Source organism: Scleropages formosus, chromosome 15 (genome assembly GCF_900964775.1).
Source record: "Scleropages formosus chromosome 15, fSclFor1.1, whole genome shotgun sequence".
Lineage (NCBI taxonomy): Eukaryota > Metazoa > Chordata > Actinopteri > Osteoglossiformes > Osteoglossidae > Scleropages > Scleropages formosus.
The window spans coordinates 14,011,643-14,035,178 of record NC_041820.1 but is presented as its reverse complement, the minus strand read 5'-3'; the positions used below and the strand labels follow the sequence as shown (position 1 = coordinate 14,035,178).

Below are 23,536 nucleotides of genomic sequence, written 5' to 3'. Positions count from 1 at the left end.
TTAACACTGTTTTCCAGAACTGGTTTTCACATGCTGCTTTCAAAATACATTTTTAATGTGTGTTTGTTCAAAAACCTTCGTCAACAATATGTCTTGCTACTCAAGTTTGCGCTGATTTTTTCGGAATTGCACCGGAGTGCGGCGTGGGAAGGTAGTTGAAGCCCTCTTCAGGGATCACTTGTCCATGTAGGCATCGAGGAGGGAGAGGAGACTCCTCAGTGGCAGTGTGTGGACACAACCTGGTCCCCAAACGCCAGAATTGTCGTTTCTTCCGTTTGTGCGCTTCCTGTATTTAAGAGATAACCTGTACTGGAGCAAGTACAGTACATGGACAACTTTGTTTTTTGAGCTTCCCCTAGAAGGCTGTGCAGTCCCACATGTTAGAATGGATCAGGTTTCTGGTGGATGAGGTCAGAGGGGGTGGGGGCAGTAAGGGGGGGCTGCATGTCCGGTAGGGGACCAGAGGAGCTGAAAGTGACGTGTATCCATGGAGACAGGAGAATCCAAGAATACTCTGATATCTTTAGATAGCTGAACCTCAGAGAGTGAGAGAGAGAGCGAGCGAGCGGGCAAGAGGGGTATAAGGGTATACCTTACAATGGCACATTCCTCACGGCCACCTCGGCACAGCCAGAGCACGTGGCGGCGCGCAGCTGTAAAGGCACATGTGAGCGATCCCTTTACCTTTCTGTACAGGTTCTGGGTCGGTCTATCTGAACCCTCGGTGCGAAGTGAGAAAAACACTGTCTTCGCTCATAATTTTCCAAAGCGCACAAATTGTTCCAACAAGGAAGCAAAGAGCTTACACCGTCGGTCCCAGACGGTAATAGATTTGTGGCACGAATTCCGTATTGTGCAGGTCTACGAAACCTTCGGTATTGTCTCGTTTCCAGCCTTATCAACAAGTGCTTCGTTTCCAAATCGTTTTGTTTGTGGGGGTTTTAGTTATGCTTTCACCTTTGTCGTTTGGCATATTTCAATACGTTTGCAACTGTCACAAAATGGACATAGAGCGTAACAGTCAATTTGCTTTTGTTATTAGATTCCCAGAAGTAAGTGACAAATGTGTTTACTGCCTTTTTTCAATTGTTGCTGGGAAAAAAGTAATAATCAGGGAAATAACAAGGGGCGGGTGGGAGGCACATAATTCTACCGCTCTGTGACAGAAAGCAGCCTTGCTTAATTAAAGGAGTGATTTCCCTTGGGGATCTGGCTCTTTTCCCTTCCCTTTTCGTCTTTATGGGCCTCAATTTATTGGAGTTTTTGAGAATCAGGATCGCGAGGCGCAGAAGAAATGCAGGTATAGATGCTTGAGTCGCGGGAGCTGCTAAGGGGCACTTTCTCAGTCTTGTCGCTCATGCATCTGGCACAAGCTTCCATTCTTTTCCCGCAGGGGCTTCGTCTGCAGCGCAACGCGACGGTCGTCCCTGCTCCTCGGAGGAGGATGCTGCACGCATTCCATGGGTATGCGAGGCATCCCGCGGCCCTAGCTGCCAATGCATCTGTACCCGCGTGAGGGATTGAGGGCAAGGGGAGGGGCCCTCCGAATTTGGAAATACCCAGTTGCAAATTACTAAACACTAGAGATCACTATTAAATCGAGTTTACTGTTATTTATCCTAAGTGATCTCGGTGCGTTAGATGTAGTGCAAAGGGCTCATGCTAGAGACGTGCAGAATGTGTAACGTAAAGGTCGAGGCTTTGAAAAACAACATGTCAAGCAGCAGAAGGTGTTGTCTCCATTTTCGAGGAGTTCACCTTTCAGACCTGGTGCCTGTCCTCATTGCCCAGGAGCGAACGGCAGAAAGGACTTTGCAGCTTCATTTTTGGCATTTTCCGACATCACCTAAATGTCTCTTACATCCATGTGTCTGAAAAGCGGGAAAACGGTGGCGGCCAACAGGTATGGAAGTTAGCTTCAGTACGTATTCTCGTATTTTTGCTTATCGTAGCCCTCTCGTGTAACCATGTAACTCCCTTTGAATACGAGTGTTAGCTAAATGGGTAGAATGTAAAGCAGAGTACGTGCGGTGCTCTAATCCCATCAGTCCTTAAAAAGGCCTGTCCGTTTTGGTGCTTAAAGGAGAACAAATTTCAAGCGTGTTTCCTTCGCTGGATCGGAAACGGAGCGGAGAGGGAGGAGGAGGGGAGACGAGGAGAGGAGAGAGGAGAGAGCTGAGCTCGGAAGACTGCGCACTTTAAATAGAGGGGTGGTGGGCACAGGGCTAAATTGGGCTCCAGCTTCAGCTTTTTGTCCGTTTCCAGCTTTTCCCTCGATCTGTCTCTCCTGCTCGCTCCCTTCTCCCTCTTGCATCCTCCTCCCCGTCACCCTGCATCCCGAAAATGCGAGGAGAAGCTGCTGCCTGCAGTGTTTTTATTTTCAGGATGTGCAAAGTCTTAAATTGTCCGCTATTATTGCAATGCACGGCATGCCTCTGCAGGATTCCTGACACCGTCTTGCTCTGAGCTCTGTCCCCTTCTGGGTATCTCTGCTGTAGGCTGGCTTATGTTTCACATTTAACCTTCATCGCTGCCTTGTACAGTGCTTGGTAAACACGTTCCCGGAAATTTCCAAGTGTTCCGCTCACAGCCGTTGAGGAACTCCCTTTGGAAGCTAAATACCCTGTATGGATCTTTTTAAAGAAATTAATTGTCCCTTGCGAGCATCACACGGTTTAGTGTCCTTCATCCAGGTGGCTTCAGTGTTAAAGGAATGAGTTCGTGGTCAGTGGAGGTGGTTGCGTCACGGAGACGGACACTGACACTGACTCGGTGTGTGCATAGGTTCTTCATCGTGTGCGTTAGAGGTGCAAGTGACCTCTGCTGCCGAAAGGCTCTTTCTTTTTTTGCGCTGTGGTGGTAAGACTACCGTGGTGTTAATCTGACAGCACAGCACAAGCACCGGTCCGACGAAACAAATGCATCAGGCATCGGAGCAAAGCCCCGCTGGGCTCGGGTATTGGAGAGATGGATCGCTTTCCTGCCTCTTCTGTGGTAACAGGATTTAAATTGCAGAGACATCCTCATGGTTGTCATGGCACGGAGACAGACAGAAATGGGAAAATATTCTATTTTCAGAGATCACTGGATTCTTGTAAGACTCAGTGCCTGTACTGTGGTTGACATGATGCGTGCTCTATAGAATGTAATTTAGTGGTATATTTCATCAAGCTGAGACACTGCTTACGTGATGCGGTTTCAGCTCAGTTTATGGTAATACTGTGCTATCTTCAATATTGTTCCCTCAAAGCACCTCACATAAAATCTGCAAATACTTATAAGCAGACCTGAAACAATTAAAATTAGTGAGGAAACTCAGAGATAAACACAAAAGCAATTAATGGAAAATTCCGAAGTCTTCAAATTTAATGAGAATGTCAGTCACAGGAATTTGATTTCTGCTTTTGAGATAATCGGATACCTGTTGAGGTATTACATATCGGTGGCTATTCATCTTTCCTGTTGAATGAACGCGTAAAATCTTCACCGGCTTAGTAGGATTTAAAAGACACATGAAGCTTATAACCGGGGCACAGTCGAAAAAACATTGCCTTTAGCCTCAACCACAAATACGGTACATACTGTTATTATTGTTTTTAAAGTATTATGTTTTCAGCTGAAACTCCCGTTAATGCAGCTTTACAGTTTTACCCAGGCAGATGTTCATTGAAGCAATTCACATCAAGTCCCTTGCTCAAGGGTACACTTTCTGGGTGCATCCTGGGATTAAAACCAAGAGGCTCATGTTCAGAGATCAGTGTGTTCAGCCACTGCCTGACTAAATACATAATACGTGTGTATGTCCACGATCCATGCCAGACTTGAAAAAGTGTTTTAATGACCATCTTTGATTAATTTAGTCATTTAATAAAGGTCATTGTTCATGCATATTTTTTTCTTCCTGTTATGCTGTATTGATAGCATAGCTAAAATGTTAATCCTGCTGCAGAAATCAAGAATGCAACGATGGGCATCCAGAGCCGTATATCTTCGTTCTGCTGTCTCACTATTGTACCTCCTCAGGGTGATCCGTTAATGTGATCAGTGCAGTTGAAACCGAATGGATCCTAAGGGTGTGATATTGAACTGTTTATTGCAGTAATATTGGAAAACATTGTTCTAGAACCTTACTTATACTGTTAATTTTACAGAATATACGTAGTGTAACCCTCGTATTAAGCGCTTCTGGTTATGGCATCTTCTCCTCTTTGTTGCCTCTTTGCAGTACATATATTAGTATAGTGCACCTATAAAACTTACACATTCATAATTCATTAGTACTTCAAGTAATACCATTGCGGGGGGCACGGTGGTGCAGCGGGCTTGACCGGGTCCTACTCTCCAGTGGGTCTGGGGTTCGAGTCCTGCTTGGGGTGCCTTGCGATGGACTGGCGTCCCGTCCTGGGTGTGTCCCCTCCCCCCTCCAGCCTTGTGCCCTGAGTTGCTGGGTTAGGCTCTGGCTTGCCGAGATCCTGCTTGGATCAAGCGGTTTCAGAGAGTGTGTGTGTGTGTGTGTGTGTGTGTGTGTGTGTGTGTGTAATGCCATTGTGCTATTCGTACGCTTCAGTTTCATGTAATATCTTTTATTATGAAATGAGGACCCGTTCACATACTTCATACTTGGTTGTTTCTGCGTTGCTTTGCTTGGCGGTAAGTTGTCAGGCCAGACCTTTTCTGTGTATGATTTATGTATTTGACATCCCTAGGAATGAACGGGCCTCTCTGAAGCAGTGGTGTACTGATGTGGTGACAGACAGGTCATTGAATTAAATACTGAAGAGTAAATTGTCCTTTTGCCTTTTCACTTTTTCACCCCAACAGCAACTACATTTATTGCGCACCGTTTTTCCTTGTAATAACCTTTTCCCTCTTCTTTTCTCTCCTCTTCCCCCTTTCTGTCTGCCTTTCCCTTCTTTGCAACCTTCTTTTTCTGCTCTACTTCTTTCCTCTCGCAGCAAATCGATTCAGGTGAAAATCATAGACGACGAGGAGTATGAGAAAAACAAGAATTTCTTCCTGGAGCTTGCTGAACCACGCATGGTGGATATGAGTCTGCAGAAAGGTGCAGTACTGAGCTTCACTCCACTGCTTCCCTAACCCACCTCACCTGTCTTACCCCACCCTGTATCACCTTGCTCCCAACCTCCTTGCCTTGTGTCAGAGGTTACTTGTACATCCTTCTTGTCTCGCCTTGCTATTTCCTTTACTTGCTGCCTTCTGCCTCCTTTCACACCCTACTCCTCATACAGTTCTTCCAGCCTTAACATTTACCATCTTCTGCAACGGTCCCATAACCCTTAATTAGAATGGTAGCGGAAGGTGCACTTTCAATCCACGTTTCAATGTTTCACAGTCACCTTGTATGTGTGGGACTTGAGCCTCAAGTCATTTCTTTTGTTTTGGTGAAATCCTTAGATATTTCTGAGTATCAGCTGTTTGTATTTGAAGTGGCCTTGATACTAAAGTGCAGCAGCAGTAAGTGCGGTCAGGGTCCTGTAGTTACAGCCATGGTTTTACCCTCGTATTTTTGCGATCGCGTGTTCTGCAGCAGCGCAACATGCTTGGCGTCTACCGTCGTCCGAGGAGGATTTAAATCGGCCCTGTTATTTCACCTGGTGTTTACGTTAGCGTCTCCATCTGGCTAGGCAGGTCCAAGCAGGGGCATTTCGGCGCAAAAACAGGTAATATTTATTTGATTGAACTTTTGTCTCCAATTCCAGTGACTGCGCTTGGCTGCACACAATGGCCTTGTGTCTGACAGGAAATGAAGTGCAGCTGACATGTGCTTCTTCGGTTCACATCCCCGCCTCCTCCGCTCTCCTTTCGTGCTGCGAATGGGCCGGCTCCTGCGGAAGGGCTATCTGCCGATATGAGCAGCAATGCCACCTCGCTACTGGCTGCCACAGGTGCCTGACAGACTTGATAAATCCACATGCTGCTGGTTCCCGAGGAATAAATCCCAGCCGATTCCCTCCCTCGGCAGAACGAATCCAATTTATTCTGCAACTAGGGGCCCCTGATCACAATCGGCGAGTGACACAGCCCAGATTGGAACCGCGAGCCAAGCTGCTGGGCTCGTTGTGCGCTCAGGGAGAACTCCTTAACCAGCTAGGCCACTCCGAAGCCTTCACCGTACGCCTTGTTGTTCATGTTGTTTTGTGTGATATGAGGTTTTTTATGGCTTTGCTCTGTGCACTTTGAAAGATGCAACAGTGACAGAAGAAAACAAAGCAGCTTCTCAGAGGAGTTTTGTTATGGTTTCTAAGCCTACTCTTGGCAACTTTTGCTGAAGGAGGCCAAGAGGGTTTTTTTTCAAGAAGCACACCGCTATCTAATGTTCTGTTACCTAACCGTGCTCTAGGCTGGATCAAAAAGACACACAAGCTGGTGTGCGGTGTGTGAAACGACATGCATTATTGCCTTTAAAAAGCTGCAGCTCATTATGGTACATGTGTTAAATGAGGATGCTTCTGTTGTGAATAGGATTTGCAAGTATTTCATTGTGTGTCGCAAGCTGCTGTTTTACTTCTTGGTCTTCAGGAGCAGCGTGTCTTCCCTGCTCACAGTCGGGTTCTCGCTATAGCCGTGTTCTGTGACAGTGCTCCACGACGGTGGCACCTCCAGGGTGCCACGTTGACTTCTCGGCACTGAAAAAGGAAGGAAGGCCAAGTGCTCATTGATTTTGATGCTGTGGTAGAAGCCTTCGCAGAAGGTGAGATGCAAGAGGCAGCAAGCAAGCTTTCTTGGATTCTCCAAGGGTTCAATGGGACCAGACCAATTCCACATCTGTGCCCGAACTGAGAAGTTCATGTCAGCTTACGCTGTCCAACCCTCCATTTTATTTGGCTGCTTCAATCATCCATCCTTATTTCAACCTTATCAGCACTATTAGTATCTTTTGCCTTCTATAACCTTACTTCTCATATCCGGCTTCAGTGGATTTTGGAAGTCACAGTTGACATACTCCGTGGTGTCACTGTGAGGAATCGCACGGATGCTCTGCATTGTGACACCTGTCATGTGAACCTCGACTGAGTTTTCATGAACTCTGCAGCAAGGCTTGACACACTGTCATGGCGTTCATGTCCTCTAGGCCTGCCACCAGTTTTCCAGAAGTGGTGCTGACTTCCCGACTGATTTCATTTGTGTTATTTTGATAGTTTAATGAGATTTCCCTTAGAGAGCTTGTTTTCAGACTGTGGGATTTCATCTGTTTAGCGTATTTCCAAATACACCGAGACCTAAACTCATTACAGACAAGTCAGAGGAAACTTCCCTGTCGTGACACCAAACCCTCCTGTGTCTCATCCACGTTCAAAACGAATCTGGGAAGGGGACTGAGGGAACAAGACGAGTCGACTTCAGACACCGTGAGTAATGTCCGGGTTGTAAAGCAGGCGCTCGGCAGTCAGCCTGGAGTTGTTTACTGTGTCCTTCACGAGTGCCCTTCCCTGAATCACGTCGACTTGGTCAATACCATCATTACCTCCGGAAGGCCGGCCAGATGCGTTGCATCAGACAGCCAGCGCTTCCAGATGTTTCAGGTGACACAGAAGAGCAGCAGCAGAGGCTTCTGAAACATAGGAAGTACAAGGAGATACCCTTTGCAAACCCAATAATGGCCAAATGCTGAAAACTGTGGGTGATCCATGTCCATGCTGCCAGTTTTAATCCATATCATTCCTTTCCTAACAGCCTGGGGGGGGCTGATATGTAGTGTGCACCAGCCAGCTTTAAGTCCTAACTGGAGTGCGAGGCCTTCCTACTGCTCTTCTGTTAGAGGGTATCTGTTGATATTAGAGGACTCTGCCTCGCTCCCACACATAAACACACCTTGAGCGCAGACTATGAGTCACACGCTTAAGTGGGGCTATGCATTTATGGACGCTGTTTGTTTGATGCGAGAAGCAGCGCGTCGGGACTCTATAGCGCCAAGAGGCACGGTGCATGGGGCTCCTAAATGAGAGAACAGCACGAGAGGCTGGAAGTCAGACAGATTTATTTGCATACATGTCACAGCGCACAGCCATTTACACTCGATCCGTTTCGAAACGTGTCTTTCGGTCAACGTGTTTGGAAGGCACCCATCTTGGAAACTGCTTGCCGAGCTTAAAAGCGATTTCATTTCCCTGGGAGCTAGAGTAGTTACGTTCCAGCTACATCGTGCCTTCGCTGGAAGGAGTCCTTGCTCTGTTGACTCAATATTTGTGTCAAGTCCGCAGACTTCTGTTTGTGCGGGAAGATGCATGCACTCGCAGTAAAGACCGAAAAGTGACACGTGCGACGCTGCTGTCAGTTTGCGTAACCCCCAGAGGCCCAGCGTCCTGTCCGGGTTGGCAACGCTTAATCTTACCTCCGGAGGAAGTGCGGTCGCTGTATTGAATCAATTAGCTGCCTCAGTTCCCTCATCATTATCCATTAAGGGTGGTCTCCCCGTAAACGGGGCGAGGGTGTACATTAGGTTAGTATTAGGGCTGTCAGCTGGGGATTAAGGCTGCAGACGCCAGTCCTGTGTCAGCACCCCAGCGTGTGCTTTCTCTCTGGGTGTGATAGGAGGTCCTTGGCGAAAACAGCAAAGCAGCCAGCGGTTTCCCTCCTCCCAGGTCGCCAACACCTGCTGGGGCGTTCACGCTTTAAGCATGCGTTGGTTCCTCTCACGGGCAGAGATAGCGTGTCCTGCGATGCCCCCTTTGGCTTCGGAGACAAAAACCTCCCTCTTTCCGCTGGACCAAATACTAATCTGTAGGACTGCGTGATCTCTGACCCCCATTCCATTCGCATTTCCGGATTGAAAGGATGTCCTTTTTCGATCCAGGTTATATCTTTACCCTTTTCCTTTCTTTGAGAGAGTGAGAATATGAAGAGACCAATGAAGTCCAGCAGCTGTAGTAGACTGGCAATGTGATTGCGGTATGTTCTGGGTTTCTTAAATACTTTCCAGGAGAAATGTCAGTGTGGATGTATCGAGGTATGCCTTACTGTCCCGTCTACATGTACTTGTGTCTACGTGGTACAGGTAGTAAATGCTGGCGTATCTCCCAGTGCATATGACGAGATATTAAGGTGTCACAGAAGGCGATTCGAAATGTTCAAATTTGATAAATATTAATTCTTCTTAAAAGCGTGCAAGAGCTCTCAGAAATATAGATTTTTTTTCCGGAGATTGGACATCCCTTACCAGCTTCCTGAAACTTGCATCAATAGCAGCATGAACAAAGATTTCTTTTTTCTCTCTGTTTTCTCCTGTTACCCGGAAACCACCCAGGTCCCCTGTTCAGGCACGCTGGGCTGGTACTTGTCAAATTTTCAAAGTGCACCAGCTCCTCTGTGAATACAAATGACACAATTAATATTGAAATCTAGCACGGATTACTTTAATACGCCCAGAGACTTCTCAAGTTAGAATCGCACACTTCCAGATGCTGCTTCCCAGTCTGAAATGAAGCTCATGAGAAGATTATTTTGTGAACATCAAAGGTGTTTCAGGCCATGTATTACTGGTGATTTGCGGGCCATCGGAGGGAGAGAAGGAGCAAGTCAACTCGGCGATGCTCCCTCTCACATTGTGGAAGGCAGAAGTCATTACAGTCATCAGGCAGAGGAAGAGTGAACACAATCAGGTGTAAGAGGAATGACATGTAGGGCATCGCGTCTGGCTCTGAGGTTGACCGCCGATCGCCGTTTACGTCAGTGTAGCCGAGGACGTACTTTAGGTTCCTCTCGTCAACTCGAGCAACTCAAGTAGCGTGTGTTTTAATGACAAGATGAGTGCATTCCTTCACCTTAGGAATGGAAAGAGGCTGACATGCTGATGAAGACGTGCTGGCTTCGGTTTGTGTTCCTGCTGTGCGTTGAGAGGCGTTATAAATAACTCAGCCTGCGTCAGTTGATGGGAGAGATGAGTCCTTCAGCTGGGTCATATCTGTCCCCAAAGCCCCTCCTACACCAGCCACACCTCAAAAGAAAAAACGGAGAGAAGAGAAATGTCGAGAGCTGATCGCTCTGAGCACCAGCAGACAGACCTAGATGAGACACAAGGCTTACTAAAAATGTTTAATCTGGCGCAGCTGCAGCGCTTAGATATACAGCCGCATTTGTTTGGGTTTTGGCCGAAAGGAGTTTACAGTCCTTACGCGTTCGTTAAATGTGAACTTCTTATGACTGAAACGATCCATTAGATTTCTTAAACGTTTACACGCGAAAGTGAAAACGAACCGAAAAAATTCCGCGGAGCCGTATGTCGCAAAGCCCGCTTTCGCCACGGATACGTTACTGGAAAGTGGTGGCGGGTAGCGCTGGATGCAACGTGCTTTTCTTTTGCTCGGAATGATGGATGACTTTCACAGGCCACGTATTTCACTGTCTAGACATGTTCAAGGCGTTAGCGAGGGGCATCTTAAAGGTCACCCGGCGTGGCGTGGCGAACCGATGCGCGACGTATTATCTCGACTTCTTCCCGTGTCACAAAAACAGTTTGTTGGGGCCACGTAAACGCTGACACCTCTCATAATGTAGAGTGAACGCGGTGACATGGGGTCACGGTGGAGGAAATTAACGGAGCCCTTGCTAAAAAGCACAGCTGCTTACGTCAGAACGCCCCATTCCTGCACTCCGCAATCCCGCTAAAGGGACGAGGAACGCGTAGTGGAGGTTGTTGTCTGGTTACCGTTTCCATGGAGGCAGCTGTCTGCCGGGCCTCAGCGCAGCGGACTTCGGCAAAACTTAAATTTCAAGCCCCGATGAGCCGGAAGGGGGTTTGAAAAGAGTGAGCGGAGGGGAGATAGAAACGGCGCGTGAGGCGGGAGCTGGGGAGTGTGGCAGGACTGAGGGAGCGAGAGAGAAACGGAGGGTAAGGAGCTCGGGTGGCGAGGTCTGCGAGGCGTCACCCCGATAGGACCTGAGGTCTGAAAGCAGCGCATGCTGCTGGGAGATCGATGTGGCCTTTCTCTCCATAGCTCGCGACGCAAAGCCATCGGAGGGCGGTCGAGTTTGCACACGGCTGGAGGGAGACCCTGCTCAGAGCCCTCTCAGACACAACAGGAAAGGCATAACGCTGATCCCATGCTCTCCTTCCTAAACCGCCAGTACACCGCAAGGCCTCGGTACCATTCCTCTATGTCCTTTCCGTTATTGGGCTTTACCACACCTTTACCTCATGCAACAGCCTTTGTTAACCGAACGGCTGCCAAATGATGGCCCATTTGGGGATATGCACTGTCCAAGATGATCGGAACTCTTCTCGAGAATCAAGACGGTAATCTGGTGAACGTTTTGCAGTCGACGCTCAATAAGGCGGAGCTTAAATGCGCTGTGTAAATTGCTCCCCGTTTAACGCTGCAAATGCTAAGCCTGCCGCTCGTCGCACCTTTATTTTACCGTTCAAACTATGTGCATGGCACTGCTTTTTCAACAGCGCGGCACAAGAACATTGTGTAGAGAATAGAATACTGGTTGAGAACACACGGGAGAATCACACTGGAGGTTTTGATTCGATCTGCTCTGCACCGTGACAACTGGAATCGGAACGGAAGCAGGAATCGCAAAAATGACCAGCCTGAATATGAAGTTTGCAGTCTGCACCTGGAGTTGAAACACCTGCTTCCATCTGTACTTACGTAGGACCCACCAGAAGCTCGCTCAGACTAATGCTGTCCCTTGGTCGCCTTTCGGTAGTCATTGCTGAACTTAAAGCTCGGACAGTTTCTTTATGATTACTCCCTCTTCGTTTTGCTGGCACTTTTCCCCAGCAATTCTACAATGTTGGGTTTGTGTACTATGCTACTTCCAATGGCTTAACTTTTTATGCAGCTGTATAATTTTTACTGGGGCGATTCAGCAGAAGTCAGTACCTTGCTCAGGGCTACTACAGTGCAGGGAGTTGAACCCAGGACCTTTGATTCCAACCGCCACACTACCTGGCGCCCCAAGTTTATGAGTGGAAATTAATAGATCGTTCGCTACGCTCCGTGACTTGAGCTCATAGCACGGCAGTGTCCCTCTTGGGCAGACATCCCCGCCGCTACCATTGTACGTTTGGCTGCTTAGTGTACCTTTCATGGGCCCTTTTCAGAAAACTTGAGTGGAGGATCGCAGGCTCTGCTGGGTGCTCTCTCTAAAGTTGCCCTTGCTCTGCTGCTGGGCTTTGCGTCTCCCCGGACTGTTTTCTCGCAGTCATGCTTTTTACACCCTGCTGTAAATTTAAGAGCAGTTTTGAGCAACAGAGAAGCTCGTTGCTGTGATGGTGAATTTTGGTAGTCTGTGCTGTGGGCGTACGAAACAGGCCGCCTGCTAGAGTATGAATCATTCTAATATTACAGGACACGCCTCCTGCACAAATACAGTCCACTCTGTCCACGAGAAGCACCCAAAGCGCTTACATCAATGGACATGCCTCCGAAATGTCTCACGGCTGCGATCGTTACCGCTATAATGATCACCAAAAAGGAACGATGCTTACGTGATTCAGATTGTAGATGCAAAAATGTGCACTCGATGAAGACGTCCCTTTGCGTTATAGATACATGATAGATATCTCATTTGCTTATTTGATTCAGCACGTATTTTACGATTAATCTTTAAAATGAAACTCCTCTTCAGCTGGATCCCTTCGCTTAATTTCTCGCTTTGATGTATTGCCCTGCAAATGCAAACCCGCTAGATTTGCCAAGGACACCTCAGAGGGAAAGGCATCCCTTGAAATGAGGTCATATGCCTGCCCCGATGGTTTCCGTGGGTGGCCTGTGGAGTATGACATATTGTTATTACGGGCAGGGTTACGGACAATCATTCTTATCACAGCTGGGTTTTAAATCAGAGTTGGCCTCCAAACAGCACGGCTTAAATAATAATGATCGTAACGAAGCACATCGGCTACGGCTATTACAGCCATTTCTAATGATGATTAACAGGTCATTATATTTGATTTAGAGGGCTTGAAACTAGCAACATTGTCCTAATGGGTGCCTGTTGAGAGAGGAACAGGTTGGTTACCCTGTAATCATGGCGTGATTTTCAAATAACAGCAGCAATGTTTTCATTTCTTTTGAAAGTATTTTTAGTGTTATTGTTGTTATTAGTGTTGTTTGAAGATTCAAGAGTTTATTGTCATGCGTACAGTAAACAGTTCGTTACACCATGCAATGAAATTCTTACTCTTTGAATCCTCTCAGCAGCCTATGACATAAATTATAAGGAGGTAAGGAAAGAAAAACACAAGGCGTAAATCACAGTAATTTTTCTAAATTTATTAGTGCAAAAATCCAAGAAACTAAATTATATACGTATATAAAATGTGCAGTGCGCAATGTGAACATGGAAGATGTACGTGTGCAAAGTCCTGCAGAGGTAGATTGGGTCCATTCGCAGTCGAAAGGGGGTGTGTGTTTGTGTGCGCAAGGTATGCGGAGGTAGTCTGTGGTCTCTGATGTTATTGGCGTTGTGGATGTGTGTGCGTAGGACGGATGGGGTAGTTGACACCTCTCAGGCTCAGAGGGTAATCTGCGTCTGCCGCGATGGGTGGAGAGGCAGCGGATGGGTGTCGTTCACAAGCCTGATGGCCTCTGGGTAAAAATTGTTTTTCAGCCTTGAATTTCTGGCTTTAGCACTCCTGTAGTGTCTGCCTGATGGTAAGGGTGTGAAAAGGCTGTGCTGGGGATGACTATTGTCCTTGATGATGTTAATGGCTCTCCTGATGGTTCTGGCCTTGGTATAGGCTCTCCAGTGATGGGAAGGACGTTCCAGAGATGGTTTGAGCAGCTTTCGCCACTCGCTGTAGCGCCTTACGATCCTGTACTGTGCAGCTTCCAAACCACACTGTGATAGAGCTGCTGAGGATGCGCTCAGTTGCACACCTAGAAGCTTCTGTTATTGTTATTATTATGTGATTTGGGTTTATTCTTCTTCCTTATCGGTAAGAGCATCATTAGGTATCCAGATCTTACTGCATTTTGACTGTGTGTCCAGTTCAGAGGCAGGTGAAATCTAATGAAATGCTTGCTGGAAAACAATGAGGATTGTAAGTGTCAGGTTGGACTCCTGAAAGCCCGAAGGCCTGAGTGGTTCCCTTTCTGAAAGCCCAACTTTGTGCTGATTCCTTTCATCTAATCATCTGCTCCATTGGACGAGTTAAACACCTTTTTTTCTTCCTCTTGATCTCCGCTTGCTTTTGTTTTGTTTAAGGTTTGTGCCTGATTGAGGGCATGGGGATGCTTATCTGTGTGATACCAGGGTCAGTCAATTAAGAACACTCAATTAGGCAAAAAATTAGAACATAATTCAATTTACAGCTTAAATGATGTAAATGGAAGACAAGATCTCGGAGGGGTGTGCATTGCTGGTTCTTGGATGGCTGCAGCTCTTATAGGGATTATTATTTCTCCTGTTTTTGGGTACAGGGACAAGGAATTGTTTCTCGCTTACATAGATAATTGATTTAACTGGATAATTAATGAAAGTGGGAACCTTCCCAGTGACTCATATGAAGAGTTTTAGAATGTAGCAAGACAAAAAAAAAAAAAACAAAAGGAAGGGTTTGAGGTCTGTCAGTCTCCTCTGTGGTACCCAGAACTCCCCTGCATCCCATGCTCCAACCTGGCCTTGGATGAAAACGGAGTCTGCTTCTGTGCAGTAGTTGCTGGATTTTGGACATACAGCAGAGCATCTGGGGAAAAAAAATCATCTTGAGCCCAGCCAAGTCCACAGCACAGAGCCTTTGGTCAGAGTTTCTGATGCTCTCTGGCCAGAAAGATGCTGGGTGTGTAATGCTTCAGTCGCCACCAGGGGGAGCTTTTGATGAGGTCTTGCTGCATACCAGGTCCTCCTGCTCTGATGACCTGTTTCTTACAAAGTTTCTCCAGTTATTGGTAACCCCACCCCCCCCCCCCAGCTACTCCAACAATAGCAACACTCAGTGTACAAGACAGGATGACCATGTCCAAACAGGGCCTCGGTTTGTTCAGTAACCACAGTGTCCTAATCCATTGTCCACAGTGGAACATCACACATCTTACTGCTCATTGACCATACTCTGTATCTCTGACTGTTTTTTTTCTTTTTTCTTCCTTTCTCATTCCCTCCACACTCCTCCTCATCCCACCCATATTTTTTCTTCTGTTCTCTTCTTCTCCCTGCTGTCCTTTTTCTTTTCCCCTCCTCTCTCTTCCAAACAGCTCTTTTGCTAGCAGAAGGTAAGATAACGCCTCTTGTTCTGCACCTGCGGTGATTCTGTGTGTCGAAGTCTGTGTCTTTATGAGTGGTTTGCTGTGATTTGCTCCTACATACTACATTTCCAGAGTGATCAGTCATCAATAACCCTGTATCGTCCTTACTGCCTTTTCCCTTAGCCATTGACTGAGTCCTAATATTTTTATTCATCAGTTCGGAACTCAGATTAAGTGCTAATATGTAGAAGACTTTCAAGCCTTTGTCACCCATAAAGCTGAAAGTTTATAAACTAGGCTGTGAATCGCTTTTATAGGAGATGATTCCAGTGAAATAGCAGGACATGGGAAGTTAATGCAACCGTTATTCATGCTACCGCAGACCACAGCGACCTGGGAATCGAGGCTTTGGGTGTTCTGTAACTATCTAGCTGTTGCTTTCATATTAAGTAAGAGCTTGGACCTCAACCGTGGTGCATCGCTAAATTGCTGTGCACCCTGCGGTGGGCTCTGGGTTTGGATCCGGGAACAGAAATTGGCCTGTGATCCCTTGGGCATTGGGGAAGGCTGGGGTTCCATCCTCCTCATTGTTCACAGTGACACCTGGAGTCGGTGGGGGATCGGGGATCAGGTAAACAGCGCTCCGAAAGGAAGTGCAAGGTGTGTGCCTGTGTTCACTTCTCCTGGGATGGTGTGGACGATTTGAGAATTGGCTGAAAAGGGGTACAAATGTAGGGAGGGGAATACAAGCATAAGTTTCCAGACTAGATGTGATCCAAGGGCTGAGGAGTAGGTGGGCCTTTGGGACCCAGCGCAAGGAATCATCGCAAGCAGGACTGCCCGCTCCACTTGGGTATTTGTATGGAGAACACATACAGAAAAAAAATGTTAGTGTGGAGCTGGAAGCGCTGATGTCGTGGTGCCTGCTGACACATGGGCTTCCTTGACCGCCTGGCGCTGAAAGGCTTCCCTGTTCCTCGTGATGCTGCCCCTGCCTGAGTCAGCAGCTTGTTCAAATCCTCTCGCTTCGCCTCGACGTACGCGCCGACCGCACGAAAGAACCGAATTCGCTGCTCTTCCTTCACGATTGCGCGAGCATGCCAATTTGATAAATTAATTTTCAGTTCGCTGGAACATATTATGACAAGATTACTTGTTAGCTAAAGGGTTTTAGGTGGCAGATGAAGAGATGTGATGATTCAGTAGTCAAAGCATTGCCATGATTCTAACCACAAGAGGCCCAAAGTAAATTTAAATGGAAATTGGTGCCACCGCCCACCAGCGGGAATCTTCAGCTTCTCATCATCTGCTTTATAGTGTCATCTAGTGGTGGGGGGACACCTTACAGCAGCTGTCCTCCTCTTGGTCCCGGGTTCAACTCTCTCTCTTACATGTCCTTCAATCACAGCTCATTGGGCTTCATTATGCCGCTTTATTTTTCACTGCTTTCTGTTCTCTCTTTTTTTTTTTTTTTCCCCCTCATTTTCTCAGGGAGAATTTTTGTACATCTCTTCTGCTTTCTTACTTCAGACTTTCATGTTGAAATATTCTTGCAAGATAGCGTTAAATTATTTGTGTATTACGTTATAGCTCCTGCTCCCTTAAAATTAAGTAAAAGAAACCGAGTAGCAATAATAATAATTAAATTATTTTAAATTCTAATGAAGCCTTTTTAATTCGGACTTGAAATCTTTCAAATAAAGATAAGGAGTCATTTCACTCTCAGACTGTAAAAATGCACCATGTTTTTATTTTGGAAGGAGTACACTTTGTCGCAGTAGGCACTTTACTTTAGTAGGTGTAACGTATAGATTGAAATTTTTGACAGCCAGATCAATCCTAATCGGTTATAGATTAGTTTAAACCATAAGTAGCATTTCACACAAGACCAAGGGAGACACAACCACTGTTTTACACCACTGCAGTGGCCCTGAAGTGTCGCTGTTAACATTCAAGCGACTACCACAAACACGTTGCTCTTCAAGCCAAGGCCTCAGTGCCCCGTGTTCCTGTTTTTTCCCTCCTCTTGTCCGCAGAAGTGCCTGAAAGGAAGCTGTCAGCTGAAGAAGAGGAAGCTAAGAGGATTGCGGAGATGGGCAAACCTGTGCTGGGGCAGCACCGCAAGCTGGAGGTCATCATCGAGGAGTCCTATGAGTTTAAGGTGAATTTCATGTTGTGTGCAACCGGAGAAACGCGAGAAGGTTGACGACGCTGTTCTTCGGTAGTTGACCATTCTGTGTCTTGCAGAGCACAGTGGACAAGCTAATCAAGAAGACCAATCTGGCTCTTGTTGTGGGCACTCATTCTTGGAGAGACCAGTTCATGGAGGCGATCACAGTCAGTGCAGGTATAAGACAAACATCATTTTGCTGCCTGGACTGGAGATTGCAGTACTGCAGACAATATTAGGCTAACTTTTTCAAGGAGGTGGGGAAGAATTCTGAAGACTTCTTAGATGCCTGTGAAAGGCTAAGTAGCTGGGACAAATTGCCATTTGTGCAACATCAACTGATGGAAAGTGTACGTATACTGGGTGGGAGTCAGAATGGCTCTTTGCCACTGGGAAACAAAAGCTTGTGACCGATCAGCTCAATATTTGTAGAGCAGGAAACGGGTTGAATGATGAAGGGAAACCTGCCGATGCATTTTGCCAGCGTCTGCTTTCAGTGTGAACTGTCGTAGTTTCCCTGGCAGCACGTAGTGGTTTGTAATGTGAAAGTTGCCAGCTCAAGTCCCACAAGGGGCCCTGCAGTACCCTTGAGCAAGGTGCTTGACTCAGTGTCTGGCTGTATGAATGTGAAAAAACTGTCACTTAAGCAACATTATGATGATAGGGTGGAATTTTCCATCTGGGAATTTTCCGAGGGATCACAGTCTGATTGGGAAAGCCCTCATTTTGCCAGTCTGCAGCGAATTTACCACGGTAGGAGGTACAGACTCAGTAATCTGCTGCCCCACCTCTATGAAATGAGACTTTCTGTCTATGAGAAAATGTGCAATTTTGTTTCCTTGATCTTTGTGTTCAAAAAAGGAAACCTGTGGTAATGAAATATAGAAAAGCTTCAGTATAGCCTCCTTCCCTCTGCTGCGAAAGTCCAGTTTCCGTTCATTTAGCTTTCAGCCAGAACAATTCCTGTTGCTGGCAAGCTTCTTTCAGAGTTTGAAATATTAAATGTAATGGTAGTTTTTACTTTTTAATGAGCCTTACTGAAAAATACATGTCCTTCATATGGGCTGACACTTGGAATCACACCATTGCTGTGGCCCACAGAACCGCGTTGAGATGCCCTCAGCTGGAAGAGTCGCATGAACCGATTTTGTGTGCGCGTGTGTGTGTGTGCGTGAGATTTTTTTTTCATTTGTTTCATCACTGGGTCTCTGAGGTACAGTACTTGTGAAGGAGTGTTTTCACAGTTTAGTCTGATAGTTTTCGCAAGCGGGAATTGTGTTACTTTAGATGAATATTAAAAAAAAAAAAAAAAAATCAAAACTAGTTGTCACAAGTGATTCTCCCAGCAGGCAGTACATAAGAAGCAGTTTACCAACAACAGAAACACCAAACGTATATATAACTTACAGCGCAGTAGCATGCATGACGTATGTGCGATACATAATCGTATTTTAATCTCATTCTTTTCATCTTTTACCTGTTATCTGTTACCTGCTTCGCTTGTCTGTCCCGTCTCCCGCTTTCTGTTGCCCTGTCGTATTATCTGTGCCCCACATTGTTTTTGTGTTTGGCGTGTCTGCTCTCCGTGTGTCTACCTCTTCCCTAACTTTCCCCCAGGAGATGAGGACGAGGAAGACTCGGGGGACGAACGCCTGCCCTCCTGCTTCGACTACGTCATGCACTTCCTGACGGTCTTCTGGAAGGTTCTGTTTGCTTGTGTTCCGCCCACGGAGTACTGGAACGGTTGGGCCTGTTTCACTGTGTCCATCGTCATCGTCGGCCTGCTGACGGCGATCATCGGGGACTTGGCGTCCCACTTCGGCTGCACCATCGGTCTGAAGGACTCTGTTACTGCCGTGGTGTTCGTGGCCCTCGGCACCTCGGTCCCTGGTGAGTTTGGTACAGGGAGTGCACAGCGTGTTGACCGGGTCTGCCCTGTGAGGGCTGCAGGGTCTGCGGTGTCTGTCGTTTACCAGCACCTCAGAGTATTTAATTTAATTTAATTTAATTTAATTTAAATCGCTGCTGGGATGAAGAGTAACATCACCTGGATTTTGCAGGTGTAAACCAGTGTTGACTGTGAAGAATCCCAATCTCCAAACAATTACCACCCGCAGCAGGCGAGGGATTTTGATGACATGAGTGCTGGAGACGAAAGAATCGTGCAGCTCCCTCTAGCCCTTAGAGAGCACGAGTGCTCACCTCTAGTCCAACATCACATAAATGTCAGTTAAGCCATATAACACTAACTCCCTTCTCCGACTCACCTTTTGCTCCGCTGTCCTTCCCCGAAGACACCTTTGCCAGTAAGGTTGCCGCAGTGCAGGATACGTATGCGGACGCCTCCATCGGGAACGTGACGGGCAGCAACGCCGTGAACGTGTTCCTGGGCATCGGCGTGGCCTGGTCGGTGGCAGCCATCTACTGGCACATGCAAGGAAAGGAGTTTGTGGTGCCGGCCGGATCGTTGGCCTTCTCCGTCACGCTCTTCACCATCTTCGCCTTCCTGGCGGTGACCGTTCTCTTATATCGGCGCCGCGCCCACATCGGGGGGGAGCTGGGCGGTCCCCGTGGACACAGACTAGCCACCACTGGCTTCTTCTTCAGCCTCTGGCTGCTCTACATCCTCTTCTCTGGCCTGGAGGCATACTGTCATATACAAGGCTTCTAGCCACTGGGAACAGCGGTCCTTTGAGACAGAGGTTCAAAGTACAACATAGAAAAAATACGAAGGAGGATTTTCAACGTGGAAAGAGCTTGGGGGTGGAGCTGGGTTGTAAAGAGAGGGTGCTGGGTGGAGACTAGGAGCCTCTCCTCTCCGACAACCCCATCGACACCCAGCACCGCGGAGGCCATCGTTGGCAGGAGCCGGACGGACAGGGAGGAGCGTGCAGCAGCGAGCGGTGAGGCAGTGCCTTTCTCCCCCCGCGATGAGGCATGGGGAGGGCGGGGGGCTAGCTGTTCCAACTCGTGCCAAGTGTGGAGGAGAAACGGATATCGAGAAAACGGCAAAAACTGGTTCCATCTGAAGAGCGGAACTCGACGCGTTGGAGATATCAGATATCTATTTTTTTTTTCTCAGCACCTGACCAGAATGACTTTTTTAATGAAGTATTTTGGGAAAAAAAAAAGGTATAAAAAAACACAAAAAGAGGAATTGAACTATTTTCTGAGCTGTGTAAAAGGAAAAAAAGAATAATATTTCAGCAAAAAAACAATTTAAAATATAAACAAAATGCTGAGTGACATCAGAAGATGACTTCTTGCATAGTCTTTATTTTTGTTTTCTTTAATTTCTAATGGAACCATTACATGGTTCTCCGATTTTTACAAAGGCAGAGAAGAACTGGGGACAAAATTTTCCTCGTCAAGCAGAAACCATGAAAACGGAGAGGAGAGAACATTAACAAACTGCCCGGAACATTACTTCCTTTATACATCTAAATATATATATATTTCCATATTTTCTGTATATTTTGAATATTTGTTTTAGTGTGGTCACATATAGTTCTGGTATTTAGAGGATCATCGTGGCTTTGGCTCAAACGTCTGAGCTCGTCTGCATAATAGGATGGAGAGGGTGGCTGGGTGGGTGGGTGGGTGACCGAGCACAGGCTCTACCGGGGGGGAAAGCGGCCAGCGTTCACTTTGGATGAGTTTCATGCTGCTGAGCACTGTGGAACGGAGCATTGGATAATAGAACGATGGCTGGTTTATCGTCCTCTTCCGGAGAGGGGAATCAAGGAAGCTTTTTGCTCAGGCTGATATTCGAAATGCATCACTCTAGAAAAATGAGAGATGTTCTCTACGGTCTTCACCACGCACTTTCGTCTATACGTCAAAAGCTGTATACAGTCTTAATGGGAGAATTCTACCTGTCCGTGATACTTCCCGCAGGGTGGGGCGCTTGCGTTGAGTCTGTCCCAAGTTCACACGGAGTAACAACTCTGAGTGGAACTAGTGTTTACGACTACACGTTTCAGGTGCGCCGGTGCAGCGTGTGTTGGATTATCCCTGAACACACCTCAGAGTCTGACAGTGAGAAATGCTCTAGAGAATTGAGGTGGGTTGTATGACACCGGTTGCGTGCTCATTTGGGACGGAGCTGATGATCAGGGCAGCAGAGGCTGGCACTTTGACCACTTGAGAGGGGACAGGAGGTTAGGCTAAGAATAATCTCATTTTAGGTGCTGTGAGCATAAAGGCCTGGGGAAGAAAGCCAAAGAACCATGTTTTACAGGCTGTGGGAGGAAGTCAAAGAACCGGGTTCGCAAGGATGATGCGAATGACTCGAAAGGTGACCCGGAAGCCGCGGTGACGCTCCGGTCCGCCTCGGGGTGCTGTATTCCCGGTGGGCTTCTTTCCAGCTCCTGGCTCTTTTGTGTCTCTCTCCATCCCCGCCCCCCCCCCCCCCCCACCATACTTCTTGGGTGTACACTGCTGTAAATACATCCTCCCTGACTTCCCTTGGAGAGTTTAGGAACGCGAGGTTCGTCCTGCTGGTGGATCACGCCAGGTCACCCTGTCCTCAAGTGCTGAAGACACTCGTTTGTGGGGCCACCAACAAAGGCCAGAGAGATATAAGGGCAAAAGCTTCATGCAGAGGTAACAAACATGTATATGTACATATTTCAAGACGTATGTTTACATACAAACACCTGCATACACGTGTGCGAGTGTGTGTGTGCATTAAGTGTGTACGTGTGATGTGCGTTTCGAACACCATGTCAGCCCCAAGTCCACGTCTGTGCAGTCTGGTAATGGAAATATGCCTCCACACCCCTCGCTCTTGGATGTTTCACAAAAAAGGGGGGGGGGGGGGGGGGGGGGGGGAAATGTAAAATGTATCCAGGTGAACACAAAATGCATTATTTTCTTAAAAAAAAAAAAAGAAAAATGAAAAAAAAAAAAAAACGTTCAGCATTGTTATGGATCAACTTGCCAGTCTTACCAGAAACTGATTCAGCTTTTCGGTTTGTTGATTTGGTCACTTAGATGCAGAGCAACGGTTTATTTTGGGCAGGAGGGCACAGGAACATGTGCCTGAGAGTAGCCAGTGGGTGTAAAGCGTGGCGTCGCCTGGGTTTCCACCTCCGATTGCTGCTGTCTGTGCGCGTGGCATCCCTCGGCTTCCGTTGCCACTGCTCTCTCTACTTCTCTTAACACAAAGAAAAAGCGCAACCAACTTGGGGCAAAATGTGCCGTGAAACCGTGGCGCGAGTGATCGGGGATGGCAGAGTTCTGGAAAGGATGCGGGGCAGGAAGTGATGCTCGTTGCAAAAACGTGCTTATAACCATTGGATCCATGTTTTCGTAGTTTTTATTATTAGAAATGGTTGGAAATCAGTGTTTCACCCATGTTCGTTCGTTAACTTGTCAGAGCATCGCAATATACCTTCGGCGGGAAACTTTTTAGCTAAATGAAAACAGTTCTGTCGCACAAAGTGTCTTTCAGAACATAACAGCACACACTGTTGTCCATTCGGGGGAAAAAGGTGATCTTAAAGGACATGCTCTTTCTGTACGTGACTCCGAATTGTTAAGGTTTGTCAGCGTTTAAGCACATTTCACCACAGTACAGTCAGCGTCACTGCAAACGGAAAGTAGGAACTGTATTCGGTGTCTGAAAGCGATTCAGTTTGCGAAACGCAGTCCCAGAGTTGTGGCCAAAGTGTCTTTGAGATCCTTTCGGTTAATTCGGAGGAAAATGCTAAAAATGCAGGGTGAAAATCAGAAGTCAGCAGGCCGTGCAATGATGATTATGCTGGGAGCTTTATGATCAGTATGAAGTGTGCGTACTGAGCGTGAAGCCCCATTGCGATCCGTGCAAACCGGTCCCTCGGTGAGACGTTTCACAGGAACGTGGCCATCGTTCATTTAACTGACTCCCAGCTGTACGTGTATTATTTTATAGTCTTGGACTCAGTAACATTTGGAGAAGGTAAACTTGCTCGACATAATTCTCAAGGATGGAAAGTAAGGTAAAAGTTTTAGAAAACTGCGTGCGAGCTACTAATGAAACAGTCCAGTGGTTGGATCTGATTTTCAGCGACTACATTGTACCATAATACTCTAAACACATATCTCGGTTACGGTCGTGGGACTGGAACACAATTATGAGACACTATAGCCTTCCTTCCATGTTGGCTGACATCACGGGATTGTTATTTTCTTTCTTCATTTGTTTATTTGTATTTACATGGAAGAT

The 23,536-nt window shown here is 47.0% G+C and overlaps 1 protein-coding gene across 3 annotated transcripts in view; it reads left to right on the top strand.

The window, feature by feature from the left end:
* Positions 1 to 20,333, top strand: part of slc8a3 (solute carrier family 8 member 3) — a 78,719-nt gene extending 58,386 nt beyond the window's left edge. Inside the window, exons 3-8 of one of the 3 annotated variants that reach the window (XM_018727412.1) lie at positions 4,956 to 5,062; positions 15,168 to 15,185; positions 17,195 to 17,319; positions 17,406 to 17,505; positions 18,949 to 19,218; positions 19,623 to 20,333. In XM_018727412.1, coding sequence (XP_018582928.1) covers positions 4,956 to 5,062; positions 15,168 to 15,185; positions 17,195 to 17,319; positions 17,406 to 17,505; positions 18,949 to 19,218; positions 19,623 to 19,999 — 997 coding nt within the window. In that variant the 3' untranslated portion in view covers positions 20,000 to 20,333. Of the gene's footprint in view, positions 1 to 4,955; positions 5,063 to 15,167; positions 15,186 to 17,194; positions 17,320 to 17,405; positions 17,506 to 18,945; positions 19,219 to 19,622 lie in introns of all 3 variants that reach the window. The other 2 variants (XM_018727411.1, XM_018727413.1) reach the window with 2 other exon arrangements.
* Positions 20,334 to 23,536: the final 3,203 nt, after the last annotated feature.